General features: G+C 39.7%; 1 protein-coding gene across 1 annotated transcript; it reads left to right on the forward strand.

The window, feature by feature from the left end:
- The first annotated feature begins 116 nt into the window (after positions 1 to 116).
- Positions 117 to 21,545, forward strand: LOC121526168 (deubiquitinase DESI2). Its single transcript, XM_041812595.1, has 5 exons — positions 117 to 253; positions 14,411 to 14,483; positions 16,818 to 16,911; positions 16,998 to 17,139; positions 19,608 to 21,545. The coding sequence occupies exons 1-5, from the start codon at positions 215 to 217 to the stop codon at positions 19,845 to 19,847; spliced, it is 588 nt and encodes a 195-aa protein (XP_041668529.1). The 5' UTR covers positions 117 to 214; the 3' UTR covers positions 19,848 to 21,545.
- The last annotated feature ends 554 nt before the right edge of the window (positions 21,546 to 22,099 follow it).

Below are 22,099 nucleotides of genomic sequence, written 5' to 3' on the forward strand. Positions count from 1 at the left end.
TTCCCGCTTTGGATAATGGCATCTCTCTGAACTTTAGTTATCCTGCTTCTTTGGGGACATTTTCGCTGCTTTTCTCCGCAGGTTTGCAGACCTGTGCGTCCATGCAGTAGTCGCCCTGCGGTGGGAGAAGTGATCAGAGGGTTGTGGAGGTCCTGACAGCCTGAAAACGTGGAGGGTGGGGACGTTTGCCTTTCCTGCTCAGGTTTAAATCATCATGGCCAATGAACCTGTCATCCTTAACGTCTATGACATGGTAAGAGCTCAATCTCCCACCAAAATACACCGAGCCTTCTTTAAGAAGGAACACAGTGCAGCTCATAGCTGATATATTTAGAGAGGAGCCAGATGGACTCAGATATTTGATGGAAAAACATCAGTGTTGTACCTTTGTTCTAAGTCAAGCCAAACTTTATTCACATGGCACATATTTAATCATTCAAACCTTCTTTTTATAGTACCAGTTCATTTAAAAAGTTATCTCAAGACACTTTACAGATATTTTTGATATCTATTATGATGCAAAATACAATAAGTTTAATATTTGCTTTGGCAGGTAAAAGCTTAAAAAGATTATTTTAGGTTTCAGCAGATATGAACACTTCTGATGATACTGACCGCTGATATTTTGGCAGTGCACATTTGCAGAATGCATGCATGCATGTGCCACTATTTGTCATAGAAAGTGAAACATTAAGGCAGTGTTAATCAGCCCTGCTCAACCAAAGAGCCAAGTTGTTGAAATGTCTTTGTAAGAGCCACAATCAAAGTAGTGAAAAATGGCAAAAGCTGGGTTAAAGTGGGAAGAAGAAGTGGCTACAAAGGGCAGAAACTGGCAAAATGGGTGAGAAATTATAAAAAATGAGTTACAGATGGCATAAATGGCCAAAAAGCTGTGAAAAAAAAGGCGGGAAAATTGAGTCAAAGTGGGGAAAAGTAGCATTTAATGGCCAAAATGCAGTATAAATGGGATAAAAGTGGCAAAAAGAAGTGGCAAAAATGGGCTATAGGCAGTGAGAACGGATTAAAAGAGACAACAAAAGGAAAAATGTGTAAAAAATGCAAATAAGGGCAATGGAAATGTACAGACCAAGGTTGTTACAGTTCACTTAAACTAACTAAATAACTAAAACTAAAATTCAAAAATCAATTTAGTTAACTGAAACTAAATAAAACTAAGCTTTACCATAAAAACAGAAACTAACTAAAACTGTATAGTGCGCTCACAAAACTAACAAAAATAAGATAAAGATGGAGACAAAATATCCGTAGTTTTAGTCTTTGACACAACCATACTGACTGACTCGACTCCCAAGTCTGGGGAGTGTAAAATGGCCAGATCTGACTGGACAGGACTTCACACAGTGGTAGTTTTATGTCTGGAGTTGTATTCAAACATCATCATTAAGTAAATAAAACGATGAATGAAGAGTGGCCTGTTTGAATATGTGTTTTAAAAATGTATGACGCTCAGCCAGCCCCAACATCTATCCATAAAAAACTAAAACTAAAACTAATGAAAACTGAACTTTTTTGCAAAATAAAAACTAAACTAAACTAACAAACCAGCAGTCACACCTAATAAAAACTAAACTGAAATTGAACACAGAAAGTGAAAACGAAATAAAAATAGAAACTTGTGAAAAATCAAAAACTATTATAACCTTGGTACAGACAAAAAATAAAGATTGACATAAAGCCTTCTGTACAAGTGTGGGAAACAAACTGATAATGCATTTCTGAGGTCAAAAATTCCCTTTTTTTAAGGTTTTCTGGGGGAATAATATTTCAAATTAAGACATAAAAGAGCCAAAAATGATCATAAAAGAGCCACATGTTGAATATGCATGAAGGTATGGGAGTTTTAAGCAGAACTATTTCTAAAAGCTATCAGTACTGGCAAAAGCATGTTTGGATATATTTGATACCAGCAGAGATCCAGTGTCCCTAAAGCCAGGTGCACACTGTGGGATTTTCCTGCCTGTGGACATCTGAGGATTTGTTAATTACCTCCTGAAGTCAGTGTTTGGTGTGGTGCATTCGTCTGTGATGCTCTAGAATTTACTGACATTTCTGAAGGAAATCATAAGGGTGCTGCATGGCTGCAGAAATGGTTGATTTTTCATTTCTAAAGGTCTTACAAAAATGCAATGTTGTGAACATCCCACTCTGCAGGTTTCCATCATGTGCGCCTGTGTTTCTTCTCTCTCTAATTTTCTAAACAATTTCAGGTCTGTAGAGAGCTGTCCTTGACCAGTAAACTAGTGAACAATCTCCCATAATGCACCGAGGCCATGTAAGTCACCACTGCATATCTGCAGCTGATCAGACAGAAGAAGAGGAGCAGGAAGAAAGTCTATTATCCCTCTCATTATTGTATGAGAGAGTGAGATGTCTCTTGCACAGATAAGCTGTTGCAGCCTAACCACTGAATGTTGATCAGTAAATTTCAAATCCTAAACCGTGTTATGCATGAAATGTATGGCTAAATAATGTTTATTTAAGATTAGACACAGGTGGAGAGAGGCTGTAAGTTTGGACAGCAGAGTTTGAATAAATAAATCAAGTAAAATGAAGGTTTTTTTTGAACATAAGCTGAAATTAACTGACAGAAAACCCTTTTAATTACCTGTATGAGTGAACATTTTTCTGTCTCCTACGCTGACAGAATTACAGACATGCTGATTTGTACAGGGTTAGTATTATCTGTGGACTTCTGCGTACTGAAATACGGTCGGTAATTTGCCCTACAAATTTTGCACCACAAATTATAGACCCTGCCAGACATGGTCTGATTAAACCTGGACTTTAAATACATGTAAACATGCTAGCCTGACTGAAATCATACTTGGAAAAAAGTAGGGCTAACATGCCTCAAACTGAGACTAAAATTAAGAATAGCTGTCAAAATTTAAACTGCACAAGACAAAAAGGGAATTACAAGTGTTTAAGAACATTTAGCAATGCAATGAATCTTACAGAGGAATAATAAAAGTCAGAGGCTATAAAAACTGCAGAATTTCTGCTGCCAGGGAGCTGTAAATAGAAAAAGATAAAAATATACAGGCAATAAAAAATACAAGTTAAAAAGAGTATATAAATAGCAGGATGTACAAACGGCGTATTTGAGGATTGTGGAGACATTACACGTTGGTGTGCATTCTGATGGCATCCATAATGATGTGGAAAAACATCAGCATCAGTATCGGTGTAGCTGTTTAAACCAGTGTTAATCAACCCAGCTCAACCAAAGAGCCAATTGCTGAAAAATAACTTTGCAAGAGCCACAATCTGAGTGGTGAAAGGTGTCAAAAACAACTTAAAGTAGTAATAAAAATAGGTTAAAGGTGGCAAAAAAGGGCAAAAAGTGGCAAAAACATTGCAAAAAATGAGAGGAAAGTGACCAAAAATGGGCAAAAAGCAGTCAAGAGTGGCAAAAAGGGCAAAAAAAAAAGGAAACAAGTGGTATTTAATGGCAAAAGGTAGCTTAAATGAGCATTGGGATAAAAGGGATAAAAGTGGGATAAAAGTGGCAAAAAATGGGGAAAAGAAGTTGAATAAATGGGCAAAAAAGAGGAAACAAGTGGTATTTAATGGCAAATGGTAGCTTAAATGGGCAAGACGTGATAAAAGGGGCAAAAAATGTGGGAAAAGTAGCAAAACAAAGTGGCAAAAACGGGCAAAAAAGAGGAAACAAGTGGTAGTTAACAGCAAAGGTAGTTTAAATGGGCGAAAAGTGGCAAAAACGGTGAAAAAGGGGCAACAATGGGATATATGTGGCAAAAAGAAGTGGCAAAAATGGGCAAAAATAAGGGAAAAGTGGTATTTAATAGCAAAGGTAGCTTAATTAGGTGAAAAGCGGCAAAAAAATGTGAAAAAGGGCAAAAATGGGATAAATGAGACTATTAAGTTTGACAATTAAAGCCTTCAATATAAGTCCTGGAAACTAACTGATCAATGTGATTAATTTCTGAGGTCAAAGTTCCTTTTTTAAGGTTTTCTGGGGAATAATATTTCAAATTAAGACATAAAAGAGCCAGAGCCACACATTGAGTATCACTGATTTAAACAATCAGCTCCAATTTAAAGTGCACCTTTTTTTTAATTTTATGGTGGAATTTTTCAGGTATTTTAAAATGAGAAAGATTTCTGTTTGCAGCTTTTTTCATAATGAATATTCAGTGCTTCTTCTTCTGCAGCAGACTGTGAGTACGGATTCAGCCTAACAGCGGTGCACCCATCTTCTGCAGCAACAGGTCAAAACTTTGGAGGATTTAAATTAAATTTGTGAGGCATAGTTGAACCCATCTTTTGGTAGTAAACTCTATTTATAGTGCATTGTGCAGCCACGTAAACATGTTTGCCAACCTAACCACACTTCCCTATAAGGCTGTTATAGGTTCTGTGTTTTTCTCCAGACAAAGATGCATGCACCACGAGAAACATGCAGTGCCACCATACACCTGTTTTACACAAGCACTTTACGGCTATTTTAGAGTCAAGTTTGACTCAGATATTACGTAAAAACATTCAGTGTTTGGCCTGCAGCTAAAAGTCTGTGAGTACAAACTCAGCCTTATTTTCAGTGTTAACACAGGACCATTCTGCCTCTTATAATCTCCTCCTGAGCTCTACTTGAACTCTGAACGTGTCAGATTGGTAGACTTTTTCCTGAGTTTGTTGAGCACAGTAACATCCTCTTTAGAGTAGATTTAATGTTCAGTTTGAGTGGCGCTATCTCTTATTTAAAGGCCCAAACTAAGATGTTACACGGCTCAATCTACAGCAGAACTACACATCGTTTTAAGGCAGTTTGTTTTATTTCATCCTGTGTGAAAAAAGCCTGGCCTGCCACACACCTGCTTCCATAGTACACTCTCACTATGTGCTGCTATTTTAAAGCGTAAAGTCTGACTCACACGTTACATAAATACCTTCAGTGTTGTCCCTGCAGCAACATTATGATAATAAAATTTCACAGTTATTTTTCAACATTAGCTCAGGATGATTCTGCTCCTCCAGGAGCCGTTTTCACACGTGCAGTCCTGAAAATATCACACAGTCTGCTCCTCAAATCGTCCTTAGTTGCTCCCTCATCAGCCTCACAGTGTGAAGGCTGCAGACGAGCATCGCTATTATTTCTTTGTCTACATTATTAATGTTGCTGCGACGCATTCACAGTGGTAACTTCAGATTTAAGAGCAGTATCATTTTAATGTTTAGGGATTGCACCAGTGGTGTGCCATGTGCAGGATGAAACAAACATGTCTGACATGTTTAATTATGGGGAATTTTTCTATTTCCTGCTGAATTTAAACATCAGCTTCCCTCTCCTCTTGCAGAAGCTTTTCTTTGTGCCTGGCAGGAAAAAATCAGGATGAAGTTGCAAAAGTGTCTCTTTGAGAAGTGATGTATCAAAAAATCCTGCAATATTTAATATTCAGTCAGTTTTCATTGGTCATTGACCCTCATGAAGGAGATTTACAACATTTTGAATAACATTTTAACCAGTGCCCTGTTTTGTGTCCTTAAGTGACCAAATCATTTTCCTTGTGTCCTGAAAGGACCAAACATGACAAAGTGCCCTTTTGTGTCCAGTAGACCAGACAAACATGTGCCCTCTTTTGACAAAGTAGACCAAACATGACGAAGTGCCCTTTTTGTGTCCTTAAGTGGACCAAACATGACAAAGTGCCCTCTTTTGTGTCCATAAGTAGACCAGACATGACAAAGTGCCCTCTTTTGTGTCCTTAAGTAGACCAAACATGACAAAGTGCCCTCTTTTGTGTCCTTAAGTAGACCAAACATGACAAAGTGCCCTCTTTTGTGTCTTAAAGTAGACCAAACATGACAAAGTTCTCTTTGGTGTCCTTAAGTGGACCAAACATGACAAAGTGCCCTCTTTTGTGTCCTTAAGTGGGCCAAATGTGACTATCTGCCCTCCTTTGTGTCCTGAAAGTAGACCAAACATGACGAAGTGCCCTTTTTGTGTCCTTAAGTGGACCAAACATGACAAAGTGTCCTCTTTTGTATTTTTAAGTGGGCCAAATGTGATTATCTGCCCTTTTCTGTGTCCTGAAAGTAGACCAAACATGACAAAGTGCCCTCTTTTGTGTCCTTAAGTGGGCCAAATGTGACTATCTGCCCTCCTTTGTGTCCTGAAAGTAGACCAAACATGACGAAGTGCCCTTTTTGTGTCCTTAAGTGGACCAAACATGACAAAGTGCCCTCTTTTGTGTCCATAAGTAGACCAGACATGACAAAGTGCCCTCTTTTGTGTCCTTAAGTAGACCAAACATGACAAAGTGCCCTCTTTTGTGTCCTTAAGTAGACCAAACATGACAAAGTGCCCTCTTTTGTGTCCATAAGTAGACCAGACATGACAAAGTGCCCTCTTTTGTGTCCTTAAGTAGACCAAACATGACAAAGTGCCCTCTTTTGTGTCCTTAAGTAGACCAAACATGACAAAGTGCCCTCTTTTGTGTCCTTAAGTAGACCAAACATGACAAAGTGCCCTCTTTTGTGTCTTAAAGTAGACCAAACATGACAAAGTTCTCTCTTTTGTGTCCTTAAGTAGACCAAACATGACAAAGTGCCCTCTTTTGTATCCTTAAGTGGGTCAAACAGGACTATCTGCCCTCTTTTGTGTCCTGAAAGTAGACCAAACATGACAAAGTGCCCTCTTTTGTGTCCTTAAGTGGTCCAAACATGACAAAGTGTCCTCTTTTGTATTTTTAAGTGGGCCAAATGTGATTATCTGCCCTTTTCTGTGTCCTGAAAGTAGACCAAACATGACAAAGTTCTCTCTTTTGTGTCCTAAAAGTGGACCAAACATGACAAAGTGCCCTCTTTTGTGTCCTTAAGTAGACCAAACATGACAAAGTGCCCTCTTTTGTGTCCATAAGTAGACCAGACATGACAAAGTGCCCTCTTTTGTGTCCTTAAGTAGACCAAACATGACAAAGTGCCCTCTTTTGTGTCCATAAGTAGACCAAACATGACAAAGTTCTCTCTTTTGTGTCCTTAAGTAGACCAAACATGACAAAGTGCCCTCTTTTGTATCCTTAAGTGGGTCAAACAGGACTATCTGCCCTCTTTTGTGTCCTGAAAGTAGACCAAACATGACAAAGTGCCCTCTTTTGTGTCCTTAAGTGGTCCAAACATGACAAAGTGTCCTCTTTTGTATTTTTAAGTGGGCCAAATGTGATTATCTGCCCTTTTCTGTGTCCTGAAAGTAGACCAAACATGACAAAGTTCTCTCTTTTGTGTCCTAAAAGTGGACCAAACATGACAAAGTTCTCTCTTTTGTGTCCTACAAGTGGACCAAACATGACAAAGTGCCCTCTTTTGTGTCCTTAAGTAGACCAAACATGACAAAAGACCCTCTTTTGTGTCCTTAAGTAGACCAAACATGACAAGGTGCCCTCTTTTGTGTCCTAAAGTAGACCAAACATGACAAAGTGTCCTCTTTTGTATCCTTAAGTGGGCCAAATGTGATTATCTGCCCTCTTCTGTGTCCTGAAAGTAGACCAAACATGACAAAGTTCTCTCTTTTGTGTCCTTACGTGGACCAAACATGATAAAGTGCCCTCTTTCGTGTCCTGAAAGTAGACCAAACACATAAGGCCCCCTCTTTTTTTCCTTAAGTGGTCCAGACATGACAAAGTGCCCTCTTTTGTGCCCTGAAAGTGGACCAAAAATTATGTTTGTTGTACCTTGTACGTGGACAAATTCAACCAAATAGTGGTCAAATTCATCAAAGTGCCCTCTGTTTTGCCCTCTAAGTTGATCAAATTTGATAGTACTCCCTCTTCTGTGCTCTCATAGTGGAGAAATTGTAACAAATCACTAAAAGTAGTCAGATGTTAGTAGTCTGTTTCATCACAGCAGTGTTGTATATTGAATCACACTTTAATCTTATCCAGAGCTTCTAAGTATTTCACTTTAATTATTTTACATCTTTTTGTGCCCTGCAGCATACAGCTGGCATCCTGTTTAATATTTTTTGCCCTGCCTCTTAAACATCCTGAGTCCGTTAGACTCCGTTGAATCCGTTGAATCCATCCATTGGTCTGTTAGAATCAGTCCCAGCTGGTTTGACAGACATGTCAAACATGACATGACACGTCTGCAGTGAGAGAAACACCTGGTAAAGATGTGGACAATAATGAAGTGTGTTTTTCAGTTTGTCTTTAAATCTTTCAGCTTTTGTTTCTCTCTGCTGCTGTGTTGCTCTCACCACCTCCTACACCTCTACACTGCGTCATCCACACTGCATCTGTGTCACATTAATGTTCGAGGACGTATGCGGCCCATGCATCAAACTGGTGCATGCGTATGCATCGTTAACAGGAAGTAGACATCCAGCCCTGCAGAGAGCAGGTTGTGCTCCAGTGAGGCGTGGTTGATTCCTGGCATGCTTTTCTCGCCACCACACCACCATCAGGTCACACATTAAGAAAAAAAATCCTTTGTAGAGCAGAAAATATACAAAAATGTTTAGTTTCTATTCGATAGAAGCATATTGTTGTTTGCACATTTTTGCATATTGGGAGAATGAATGATACATGGATTGTTGCAGTCACACATTCAGTCTGAAATTATTGTGCATGTATGAGCAGCACTCAGCTTTACTGCTGTGCTCTTGAGGAAAAATGTGAGAGTGAAAAATTTATAGAATTTCTGATTGAGTAGAGTTTAATCCATCTTTAAAAACTGGTGGAAGACTGACAGTAAACACAGCTGCAGTAGATTTGGCCTCGCCTGAGTGGCTGCACACATATATTTTACATTTTTCTATTTATTTATGTTTCTGCATGTGAAAAATGAAAGTTCTCAGTCACATCAGAACAGAAATATGAGAAAATGTGACACAACAAACCAGAGAGGAAAGAATAAAAAAGAGCCGCCATCGTCTGTTAACCACGAGTCAAACAAGCTTCCCGTCAACCCTCTAACCTCCGTCTCTGAGCCCACAGCTCACATGATGCACAACAAATGTCGACACATAAATGTCAGTGGAAGACAAGGCTCCTCATTCACTCATTTATGTGTCTACTGTCTGCTCTTCTGGAGCACTACTGAACAACTCCAGCATCTGATCACTGTAAACCCTCAGAGTTTCTCCTTTTACAGCTTATAAAAATAAATAACTGCATAAATATTCACTTCCTTTAAACTGATCTAATTCAACAGAGGTCAAGACAACTGGTGCTACAATCTGTGAAATGGGGATCACCTGAGTGTAGTGAATGTGTCTTTGGTCACAGGTCAATCAGTATTCCTGGCTACCATTACACCATGAAAACAGAGGAACACTCCAGAGAAAAGATTAGTGAAAGTCTAAGTCAGGTAATGGAGACAGAAACATTTCCAAGGCTCTGAACATCCCCCATCATGACAAAATGAAGGAATATGTAAATCTGCCTAGATCAGACCGTCCTCACAAACTGAGTGAGCGTGCAACAAGGAGACTAGAGAGAGAGGACACCAGGACACCTATGACTACTCTGAAGGAGTTCCAAGCTTCAGCAGCTGAGATGGGAGAGACTCTGCAGACAACAACTGTTGTTCTTCACCAGTCAGAGCTTTATGGGAGAGTGGCAAAGAGGAAGACACTGTTGAAGAAAACTCAGATTCAGTCTGGACTACAGTTCACCAGAAGGCATGTGGGAGACTCCATGGTCAAGAGGAAGAAAGTTCTTTGCACATCAACACAAACATCCCCACTGTGGAGCGCGGTGGTGGCAGCATCATGTTGTGGGGATGCTTCTCAGCAGCCAGCCCTGGAAGGCTTGTAAATGTAGAGCAGTGTTACTCAACCCAAGGGCCAAACCGTTGAGAAATACCTTTGCAAGAGCCACAATCCAAGTGGTGATCCAAATGGTCAAAAACTAGGAGAGAAGTGGCAAAAATGGGTAAAATGCAAGCATGAAATGGCAAAATCTGGAAAGAAAGTGGCAAAAACTGAGAGAAGTGTCAACAATGGGTGAGAAGTGACAAAAATGAGTAAAGGGTGGCAAATTGACCAAAAGGGGCAAAAAAAGTTTCAAAAACGTGGTCAAAAATGAGTAAAAAGTGACTAAAATGGGTAAAAAGCAGCAAAAAAGGTGGGAATCAATTGGCAAAGAGCATCAAAGAGTGGCAACAAAGGGGGAAAAGTGGCATTTAATGGTAAAAGGCATCTTAAATGGACAAAAATGGCAATAAAGGGGGACAAAATAGCAATAAGCAGGATAAAAGTTGTAAAATGTGGTTTTACTCAACCCTTCTCAACCCAAGAGTCAAACTGTTGAAAAATACCTTTGCAGGAGCCACAATCTAAGTGGTGAAAAGTGACCCTAAGAATTCATGAAAGGTGGCAAAAATGGTCAAAAACTAGGAGAGAAGTGGCAAAAATGGGTAAAAAGTGACTAAAATGAGCAAAAAGCAGCAAAAAATGTATCAAAAAAAAGGATCAAAGAGTGGCAAAAGAGGAAAAAGTGGCATTTAATGGCAAAAGGCATCTAAATGGGCAAAAATGGCAATGAAGGGGGACAAAATAGCAATAAGCAGGATAAAAGTGGTAAAACCTGATGAAAAATGGCAAAAATTGGATGAAAGTTGCAAAAAGAAGTGGCAAAAGCTGGCTTTAAGCAATAAAAAATGATTAAAAGTGGCCAAAATTGAAAAAAGGGCAAAACATTGCAATTAAGGGTAATGGAAATATAAAGACAAAAAATAAGGGTGACAAATAAAGCCTACTGTGTAAGTGTGGGAAACAAACTGATTAATGGATCATTTCTGAGGTCAGACTTTCCCTTTTTTTAAGGTTTTCTGCAGGAAAAATGTTTCAAATTTAGACATAGAAGAGCCACAAATCATCACGAAAGAGCCACAGGTTGAGCATCACTGATGTAGAGGGTCCAATGAATCCTGGAGGACAATCTTACTCAGTCTGCAAGAGAACTACAGCTTGGGAGAAGATTGATTTTCCAGTCAGACAATGAGCCGAAGCATACAGAGAAAGCTACACAGAAATGGTTTAAAGACAACAAGGGGAATGTTCTGGAGTGGCCGAGTCAAAGCCCAGACCTCAATCCATGAGAGGATTTGTGGCTGGACGTGAAAAGGGCTGTTCACACCCAAACCCTATGCAACCTGACAGAGTTGGAGCAGTTAAGCAAAGAAGAATGGATCAAAATTTCAGTGTCCAGATGTCTGAGCCTGATGGAGGTCAGAAGCAGACGCCTACACCTGCATTTTCTACATGAAGACAGAGAAGAAAATCCAACGGGAGCCTCAGAGCTCCATGATGCACCGAGTCTAGAGCATGTAGGCTCTGAGATGAGCCGTGCATGAACAGAACATCTCAGACATGAAAGTTGCAGCAGCCAGTCTCTATTGGACTCAGAAGAAAGGCTGGATTTGATTCTGAAATAAAAACCCATGGGGTTGGGATTGTAGTAGCTCACTTGGTATGGATTTGGGTTGAAAAGTGGAGGATTTCTGTTCGAGTCTGAGGCGTGGCTCCCATATCTGCAGCCCCTTTCTCTTTCTGTCCATTAGTGCCTGGTAGGATCCTGTGCATGAGCATGCATTCATTTCACAATCTCATCTCTTTGTATATATTATCACAGAATTATGCTTTACTTTCTCAAAAGTTGAACTTTTATCTTATATTTTCGTCATAATTTTGTCTTTTCCCCTCTTATTTTGACTCCAGTTGTTTTTTTAAGCATCAGCGCTCACTTTTCATGTTTCCTCTTTATTATGTGCACAAATGGGCTTCTGCAGAGAGAGAACCAAAAGAGAGAAGCATAAAACATTTCAACAAGTGTGCTCAAGAATAGTCGAGCACTCAAACCCACAGCCTGCAGCCGTCTCCAGACTCTCCGGGTTTCTCCGGGCCGTTTTACAGATGAGGGCCTCAGCGGGGCCACATGTGACAGCTGCTCAAACAGCTGATTTAATCCCAGCGTGGCTCTGCTGTGCTGGGATTTAACAGGTCATACCGGGGCTGCTGAAGAGAGAGAGAGGGAGAGAGCGAGGATGAGGGGGCGTCGACCGTCAGAGTCTGCGTTAAATACTTGAGCAGAGAATTAAATACAAAGAGAGGAGGAGGAGAGAGGAGCCTGATGATGAATCGATCATCTTCAATGTGAAATCAATGTGACCGGCGGATGAGTGCAGCGCTGCATGATGGGCCGGGGATGGTTGCTGAAAATGATCTTACAAAAACAACAGAGCTGAGGCACATTATCATCGTAGGATGGCTTATAACAGAAAGAGAGAGGGACAGGGTACCAAGAAAACCCAGCAGCAGCTTTTGGTCTCCATGTCCAAGCTGGACGTACCATAAACAGTCTTTCTCCTGGTGGAGCACGCCATTCTTATTGGTTAAATTAGCCAGGAAGTTTGAATGCCAAAATTAACCATTTCTAACAATATCAGGGCCTAAAGAGGACCAAGAATCACCGCTGAAACACGAGCAGACTGAACATAGTAAAATAGTCCATGTGCTTTAATTGTATTACTCTGCACCGGAAATGTGTTCAATTATTTATGGTGGACAGCTGGACCAGTGTGGCTAGCTCTTAGTATGTTTCCTCTGGGGAGTCTGAGGGTGCAGAGAGGAGTATTGTTGGTTTACTCCTCTATTCAGTAGAGCACGCCGGGGTGTTTCCCTTTTTCTGCCCATTGCATGCTGGGATATATAAATTTTTGCACATACTAGAGACAAGTAAATAGTATTTTTACATGCAGTTTACCTGGTTCTATGAAAATACAAACACAGTACCATTTTGACTACTTGTCACGTTTGAAAGGGTCTGCACCTCGTTCCAAATTATTATGCAAATGATATTTTTCTCAGATTTTCCTAAGTAGTCGATGCAAATGACAGTCAGTATAATTTCTAGTCATCAACCGTTAGAACATAATTCAAATAATATCAAACAATCCTCCCCATGATAACTATTTTTTTCAAAAACAAAACCTCAAAATGCACTGGTCCACATTATTAAGAACAACAAAGTTTCAGAACATTTTTATCGCTGAAACCTGTGGCCTGCTTAATAATGTGTAACATCCTTCTTAAGTAGTTTTCCTTTAATTGGGCTCACCTGGCAAGATAATGATCACAGGTGTCTGAGATTGATTTCAGTGATCCAAAGAGCCCTGAGACACAACACCATCCATGAGTTTAACTGGAAAATAAAAAACTGAATGTTTCTGACACTAAAATCCAATTTGCATAATAATTTGGAAAATCTGTTTTTGTACACATGGTTTTCTGCCTTGGAGATACTCAACTAAATGATATTTTTCATCAGTAATCTCCAGAATTTGCCTTTTAGTTTAATAGGATCCCCTCATATGGAGTCAAGACTTCTGAGAAGCTGGCCCAGGAACCGATGAGGTGGCATGGAGGAGGAGACTGTGATTTGCAGGATGAGATGAGTAGAACACCTCTGAGGATCTACGGGATTAACTGATTGGAGGTGGCTGGGGTGGAGGAGGGTTGAAGCATCCGCACAGAACGACTGTGTGTGATGATCGGTCAAACGAGGTTGTGGCAGAATCTGATTTGCTGAGTACTTAAGAGAGTGAACGCCCATAATCAGCTGATCACCAGAGCGGGAAGAGAGAGATACGAACGAGCGGTAACTAAAGAATGAATGTAGGAATATGGCGCACGTGTAAATCTGCCTAGATCAGGCCGTCCTCTGACATGTTTGGCAGACATCAAACACTGCACACCACCACAAATACACAACCCCCACTGTGGAGCATCCTATTTATTGTCTCTGTTAACCCATTTCCTCATTTTAAATTCAGTTTTTGATTCTGTTTTTAAGAACAGGAATTTACCTTCTGAAGACAGCTATGGCATAAATGAATAAATAAAAAATGTTGCTCTGATAAGAGTGGTTATTATTCAGGTAAAAAATTAAATATGGTTATCACAGGTCCCAGAAAACTCCCCTTTATCCCCCCCTTTAGGCATCTTTGTTCATGAGCAAAACAACATTAAAAGCTTCAGTTTTAGATTATGGTTGTAGATTATATAAAGATTAAAACAAGGAATGTACTTGGGTGGCTGTAAATATACCTGGGTGGCCCACACAAGTGTAATATATGTGCAGGAAACAAACGGACATATGCTCACCTATAATGACTTTATTTTTTGGCTCTTTGAACATGAGGCTCCAGGTAATATCCTGTGATTGCCTCTGAATGTTACATGTTAAAACCGTCCATATAAGGCTCAGTGGTCACAGAAGCAGACCTCCATATCACCTCATTTTTACAGGAATCAAATCAAAGACCGTCGTTCAACATGCTGTATATTTCAGGAGACAGTATCATATTTTCCTCTGCTTTGTTTCCTTTCCTGATGCATCTTTATTGATCCTTTGTCCTCTCTCTGCAGTACTGGATCAACGAATACACATCCAATCTGGGGATTGGAGTCTTCCACTCAGGCATTGAGATTTACGGCAGAGGTAAGATTCCCAACTTCCTTTTCCTTATGCCCGAGTGGATCCACGCCCTCGGGCTGCACTCGGACCCGTCTGTGAGTGCTTCTCCGTCTGATTGTGATGTTTGTTCCAGGCTGCTTTCACAGACACAGATGAGCTCTGTTTTTAAATGGAATCTCATCTTTTTGTTCGTAGGAGCGTGACCCCGTTTCTCTGAGTTGAGTCACCGCTGACTCACCGGGCTTTGTGTGATTGTGGATTGAAAAATGAGCAGCAGAAACCAGCATGAAACTGGATCATGGGAACTCCAGTGTGCAACCAGGAATACTGGCAGTGTGAAATATGATGACAGTAGAAATACATTCCTCTCCAGGCAACCGTATCAGTGTTTCTGTAGAAGTTCAGCACATTATTTTATGGCTGCAGTATATTTTTGCATAATGGCCTCATAAATTAAATCATATTGAATATACTGTCAAATAGAAAGCAGCAAATCCAATCCCTCTGAGCGATAAAATGCAAAATAGATGTCATGAAACTCACACCGGCTTCATATAGTCCATCAGTTTAGATATAAAGGCAGTATTTTTAATATGCAATACTGAGCTAAAGGGGCCAAGGTTGTTGATTTTTTTCAATATTTTTTAATGCATGCTGTTTAAAATCAACCTTGCAAAGTAGATGGATACACTTTAACCCCTTTTCACTACTTTACCAGGCTATTTTGCTGTATATTGCCACTTCAAACCCATTTTTGATACTTTTTGTCCCCTTTTGTCTCTTGAATAAGTTTTTCTCCATTCTTTAAACCCTTTTAAACCACTTTTCCTGCTTGTTTTATCCCCTCCTGCTAATCTTTTATCCTGTATTGCCAATTTTTAACCCCTTTTCATCAATTTTTTGCACCATTTTTGCCACTTTTAAACAATTTTTGATATTTTTTGCCCTATTTTTACCCTTTAACCCAATTCTTGCCACATTTAAACCTCTTTTCACCACTTTTCCTGACATTTTTTGCCACCTTGAACCACTCCACAACCCATTTTGACAATTATCACCCATTTTTGCCACTCTCTTTCCCCTTTTCACCACTTAATCTGGTCATTTTTGCAACTTTTCTGCCAATCTTAACCCATTTTTTATTAACTAATAATGGCTGACAAGTAACCTTGCAAAGCAGGTGGATATGCCCATTTCCGTGTTTTTTTTACTGGCAAATCCATCTTGTTAAGCTCTCGTCTGAACCATTTGGGCCCGATTAGAAAGTGACAGGACCAATCAGCGACGAGGGCAGTACTTTTAGGCGCAGCGGAGTCATGATGTAAGCAAGCAGCAACAAGAGGCTGGTGCAATTATGGAGGAAGAGATTAGCGTGGATGCTGCTAAAGTGCCAGTTTTATCAGAACTGGACGACGTTTCTTCGTTAAAAGAAGAACAAAGAACAGCAGTGAGTTGTTTTCCTTTTAAAAACGACAAAAGTCATGTACTGACATGTCTACAGTCGCCATGGTTTGCATTATTCCTGGGTAGCTGCGCACGCGCACCTCGGTCACGGCTTCGTCATGTGTTTTGTTGCTCTGATTGGCCCATAAAGATGTGACAGACATCCAATCACACTCTGAGTTTTTTCAAAGCCTCTGCCCTTTCCCAAACACTTAGTATTGAAGGTTTTCCAGATGTATGTGTGAAACAAATCCATCTGGTGTTTCAGGTTAGTAAAAAATAACAGTCAGATCAGACAGATCAGTGGTATCAAAGGTGCACATCTTTAGGGGAAAACTCTACGGCAAACTCTTATACAATGACTGTATTGTACATAAAACATAAATGTACTCTATGGTTTTCACAGTAAAAGGATTTTGAACTTTTAATTATTCTTGCAAACAGAGAATGACAGCTGTACCGTGGCAAAACGTGGCCAGAAACATTGTGGTGATACACAGTATAGACATTCTACCACCAGGGGGCTCTCTATCAAAACAATAACAAAAGATGGCGAGTACAGACTCGCTTTCTGCTAACGACTTGTTTTTGATTGAGGGATTTTCCATAAATAGAGCACTTTATAGGATGTATTGACTAAACTGGTAAATTCCTTGTAGCAAAAGAATCACAGTGCTTATATCATGAGGAGAAAGCCATTTCACCCTCCGTTTTTCGTTAAACGATCAATATCCTGATTAAAAGCCAGATTAGTGCACAGCCTGAAGTCTTCCTCGCTGTTTCCCACCACACTGCTGTAAATGCAGAGAGCTGTAATTAGCCCCGTCTAATGATTTAAGAACAGAGTGTCAGGGATTCATTCTCCTCTTCAGTGTAATTACAGTTCATTAAATACTCTTCCTGTTTTCCCTCCAGAGTTTGCATACGGCGGTCACCCATACCCGTTCAGCGGCATCTTTGAAATCAACCCGGGGAACGCCGCCGAGCTGGGAGAGACGTTTAAATTCAAGTAGGTGCTTCTCTTTTGTCATCTCTCTAATGTAAACGCCACAGATAAGGGTTCTGATGCGTGTCTTTGTTCCTGCTCTCACACAGGGAGGCCATCGTTTTGGGCACCACAGACTTCACAGAGGAGGACATCGATAAAATCATGGAGGAGCTTGGGAAAGAGTTCAGAGGAAACGCCTACCATCTAATGCACAAAAACTGCAACCACTTCTCCTCCTCGCTGTCTGAGGTCAGTGGGACATGAAACACTCACAACACGTACCATGAAGAGCAGAGATTAGGGAGCGATCGAGATAAACACAAGCAAAACAACCTCATGTATCAATGTGGTGAGCTTCACTGCAACAGTTTTACTCTGAAGGATGGTTGAATATTATGAGGAGCATCACAGCCTGTGAAAACGGTTGTATAATCTCCTCTGTGAGATAAATGCTTCTGGAAAAATAACTGTTAATGCCATCTTCAACAAAAAGTTTACTCCCTTTAAATGGAGCTCATCAGCTTGTGCATAGGGAAGCTATGAATGACAGTTTAGTTTAGTTTATTTCGGTCACTTAAACATGAAGACTCAGTTGCACAACATAAAGAGAAAATATACAAGTTAAGCTTTATTTAAAAAGAGCAGGGACTGCTCTTACTTCTTTCAAACATTAAAGTTACACATTAAAAAAGCTGCAGAATCCACTCCTCTAAAATGATCCTCTTAATGTCAGAGAGAAAAACAGACATGGCCTTGGATGTGGACTGTCTTTGTGTTGCTTTCTCCATCCTCGCTGACGATGGTGTTTCCATGCTATGACTGTCGTTTTGTCTCAGGATCGTAGTGGAAGATCCAAGTTTCATCACTCCTTCTAAAGATGTGGGTTTCCTTCAACTTGTTCCAGAATGACTCCACAAATGTGGTTGCATTTTTCTTTTTGATCAGGAGTCAGAAGATTTGGGACGCTTTTGTCGCGTCAAAATTTTCTTGTTAGATTAGCCGATCTGTCCCTTTATCACTGGAGACCATTTCTGCTACCATTCCTATCCTGAGTTGTCGATCATTTCCAACCATTGGTTCAGTTGAATGTTTTCAGAAGTTTAGATGGTCATGGGTGTCTTGGACATCCTCTCTGCCTTCACTTAATCTTCAGTTCCATTCAAACACATGTGAACGTGACATGCAGCGTTCCCCACACACCTCAGTTAATGCGCAACAAGATTCAGCTGCTGTTTTTGTTCGGTTTCACCCAAAATGTCAAGTTAATGTGTTGCTCAACTTTGTAGCTAATCATTTTCTGACACCTTAGCAAAAATGTGCACTTCAGTCAGTAACTAGCAGTGAACTAAAGACTTCACTCATTGGAAACTGACAACAGTCGTGTGTGGATACTTAACCTTTCATACAGAACACTCAAAGTGACTGTGAGCCATGGGGTTTTATCCTCATAAGAGCAATCTCATTATTTAATAGCTCTTACATGGTCCTTGTCTGTTTACAATAAATAATATCCATAGATTGAGTGCACAAAGCCACACATATTTCATTATTGATACTATTTTCCTCTTAGAATTCATTCAGAAAACCTTAAAAAAATCACAAATATTTACTGTCTGAATTAATGTGAGTAGAAAAGAGGCTCAAAATACAATAAGAAAAACTGACATCAATCACATAAATACAGTAACCCTGTTATAATGGTATAAAAATGACCAAAAGTCACTCCTTTTACATAATTATTCAATTAATAAATAATATAAATAAGTAAAATTTACCACTGAATCACTTTTAAATTTTTACAGACCTGTGGCTACACTATAGATTTCTGTTATCCTACATTATAATGAGTTATTAGTCAAGAAAATAGCAGGTGAACTGCCCATGTGTTTTAACATAGACATCATTTTAGGCCCTAAACAGCCAGATGTCCAAATATGGTTCCTCAAATTTTCTGATTATAATTTTAATAATTGATTAATTCCTTGCAAACATAACCTATCAGGTCATTTAGCTCTAATATTCACCTGTTTAATGTGTGAGTTTTGTTATCTTACTATGGTTAGTTGCGATTTTAGGGCAGATTATTTGGGACCAAATGAGATGTAAAACTGTATTTTGTGAGTTCTGGAGCAAACAGGAAGTTTGAGATACTTTGGGCCACTGTTGATTGGTTAGATGCTTTGATGTCACTTTCTGTGACATCTCATTCTCATCTCCACTGATTGGCCACAAAGGAAGTCTTTTGAAGTGACCATATATGGTTCCTTGCCCGATTAAAGGTTAAGGTGTCATGAAGAAGTAAGCTGGTTTCTATCAGAACCTTTTGGTGCTTATAGTTTTCACACGACGTCACACGATCACGGATCTGCCCACTGGAGGGCGAGAACGGCTTCCTGCTGCTGTACACTTTAGAGAAGTTGATGTCTCAGTTGCCACTGTGTTTAAGACAGTTTTATTTTCATTTTCTTCAATGAAAGAAAGTTGTCGTTCAACTGATTGCTGGGCTTACACTTTGATTTCAAGCCGACTCTCTTAACAGTCGAAGTGGAATGTCAGTTCAAACCGTACGGCTGAATTGTTTACGATGCACAACGATCATGAATGATACATGCGCTCACACTGCACAAGTGAAGTCAGTCTGTTTATCTTGATGGTTTCCTACAGTTGTTTTATGTTTTTAACACTTTTCCCCTCACTGGTCTGTGCTCTTTTCATAGTTGCTGTGCGGACGGGAAATCCCTCGCTGGGTCAACAGACTGGCTTACTTCAGCTCGTGCATCCCCTTCCTGCAGAGCTGCCTACCCAAGGAGTGGTTGACCCCGGCCGCCCTGCAGAGCCACATCAGCCTCGGCCTCCACAAAGAGGAGCAGAACGAGTCGAGCGACGACGACCCTTCATCCCCGACGGGAGCGGGGGCCACTGGCTCGTCCCACAGCTGTCGCCACACCAGGGTGTGAACCGCCCCGAGTCCACGACCCTCTGGGCCCTCGTGCCATCTCTGCTAGTGGCACTCATGGGCTTGAACAACCACCTGACCTCATACTGTTTGTCCTCTGAGTGAAGAGGCAGGAAAAGAAGAGCTTTCTCTTCTGATTGAGGTGCTGCCGCAGACTTTCGAGCCTCTTCCTGTCCTTTCTGCAGACGACAGGATGACACGGCGAACTTTAACCCGAGCGCTGAAGCCAGGCTCAAACTTGATAAACACCACTTGCAGATCTGAAGTTTGTAGTCAGTATTATTACTCTTTTCCATGAACTTTTAAACCTTTGTCAGCCTTGTTCCCTGCCTTCAGAGCTGCTTTTGTAGAATTAGATAAACACCCGAGGCTTCTTATAGTGACTTTACCAGGAAATCAGCTAAATTCAACAAGTTCTCGTTCTAAACCTCTATGTGGCCTTTGGTTGTTGACTCTGCTTTCTTTTTAGACCTTACCTAGATTAACTTTGGCCATATTAGAGGGTTAACGGGTTTAAAGAGGATTTGATTGTTCCTCTAGCTCAGTCTGAACTCCCCCCAAAATAATGCATGTTGAATTTGACAAATTGAAGCCACTTTTCTGATCCAATCATCAACTCAACTTCTCTTTTTTCCTCTTTTTAAACAATCTGACCTAAGACTTGTTATAAACGGTAAACTTCTGGTTACTGCCCGTGAGATTAGCTCAAACAATCAAGGTTAAAGTCTGTTCACGCGGCCTCAGGCGGCCCGCTGAACATCTCAGAGACGCAAAGAAAGTCAAGCTGCTACTCTGACATCTACTGACTTTGTGATGCGTTACAGTTTTGTCTACGCTTTTATATCAAAACCGTCTCTTTTTAGAATAATGGTGTGACGCTTTCTGGAGAGGACATGCTCATGAAAACCCACAGAACGATCCTAGGTGGGTAATTCTGGTCTGATCACCTTTTTCAATGAAATGGATAAAGTCTGAGAAACCGTACGGAATAAAATCGCTAAATTCACCTGATAATACATGAGTTTTAACAGTTTTAAAATGCAGAGAAAATTTGCTTTCCTGCTGGAGTTAGGTGCACACATCGGTACCATTTTTATGTCAGCATGATTCTTCTAACGTAGGGGTGTCAAACTCAGTCATAGCAGGGGCTGAATTCTGAATTTGGGCCTAACCTGAGGGCCGAACAGGGTCAACATTTAACCATTAACTGTCAACCTCATTTTCACCGGTGATGAATTATTGGGAAAGAAAGACTTAGCACTGATAAGAAATGATTTTGAGACTTGTTTAAAGACTCAAATTCAGAGATAAAAGACAAAATTATTTATTTAAAAGGTCAAAAAATGACATTTAAAGTCAAAATAATGTTTTTAAAAGGTTAATAAATGAGATAGTCTTAAAACCCTGATTATTAAAAGTCATAATATAAAATAAAAATTCAAATCACAAGTTTTAATGGTAAAAAATAAGACAGAATTCAAAATCATGTGTTTTAGAAGTCAGGTTATAAAATAAACGTCAAAATCATGAGTCTAAAAGGTAAAAAAAAAAATACATTTCAAAATCATGAGGTTTTTAGGTCAATATATGAGATGAATTCGAAATTGTGAGTTTTAAAAGTCAAAAAGACAATTCAAAATAATTTGTTTTAAAGATCAAAATATGAGACAAAATATTTAAATTTAAGTCTGAAAGGTCAAAATTTTGGATTAAAAGTCAAATTAGGACTTGAAAAGGTCTAGATATGACTTGAAATTTTAAATTGTGAATGTAAAAGTTTGAAATTTGAGATGATAAAGTCAAAATTATGAATTGAAAATTGAAAATATGAAATAAAAACACAAATGTATTTTCCCATGCTCCTGACTTTAAATCAAATTATTTCTGCTCTTTACTTTTTCTGATTTTATGACTTAAAGATATTTTAAACCATCAAGGTTAAGTTTACATTTTTATGCTGCAGTAAATCTGCAGACCAGGTATAATAAAAATATCATATGACCTTGCGGGCTGGGGGTAACTGAAAACTAAATCTAACTAGCAGCATCTTGAAAGCTCACAGCTCAATGAATGATCAGAGTTTTTTTCCCAATTTAAGCAATGAAAAAGTTTGAAAAAGACACTTTTTAATTGTTTTTGAGGTTATTGGTTGGTTTATTTTTTGGCTGAGTGCCATTACAACAAGAATCGTTTTGAGAAGGAGGCTGCAGAGTAAGGCCGAGCTGAGCAGCGCTGGTCTAAACTCGCTGGGAA

This window comes from Cheilinus undulatus, linkage group 18, assembly GCF_018320785.1.
Source record: "Cheilinus undulatus linkage group 18, ASM1832078v1, whole genome shotgun sequence".
Classification (NCBI taxonomy): domain Eukaryota; kingdom Metazoa; phylum Chordata; class Actinopteri; order Labriformes; family Labridae; genus Cheilinus; species Cheilinus undulatus.

Coding starts and splice junctions, on each gene's coding strand:
- LOC121526168 (XM_041812595.1), top strand. CDS start 215: ATGGCCAATGAACCTGTCATCCTTAACGTCTATGACATG. Junction 16,912..16,997: donor GGAGAGACGTTTAAATTCAA/GTAGGTGCTTCT, acceptor GCTCTCACACAG/GGAGGCCATCGTTTTGGGCA. Junction 17,140..19,607: donor TCTCCTCCTCGCTGTCTGAG/GTCAGTGGGACA, acceptor CTCTTTTCATAG/TTGCTGTGCGGACGGGAAAT.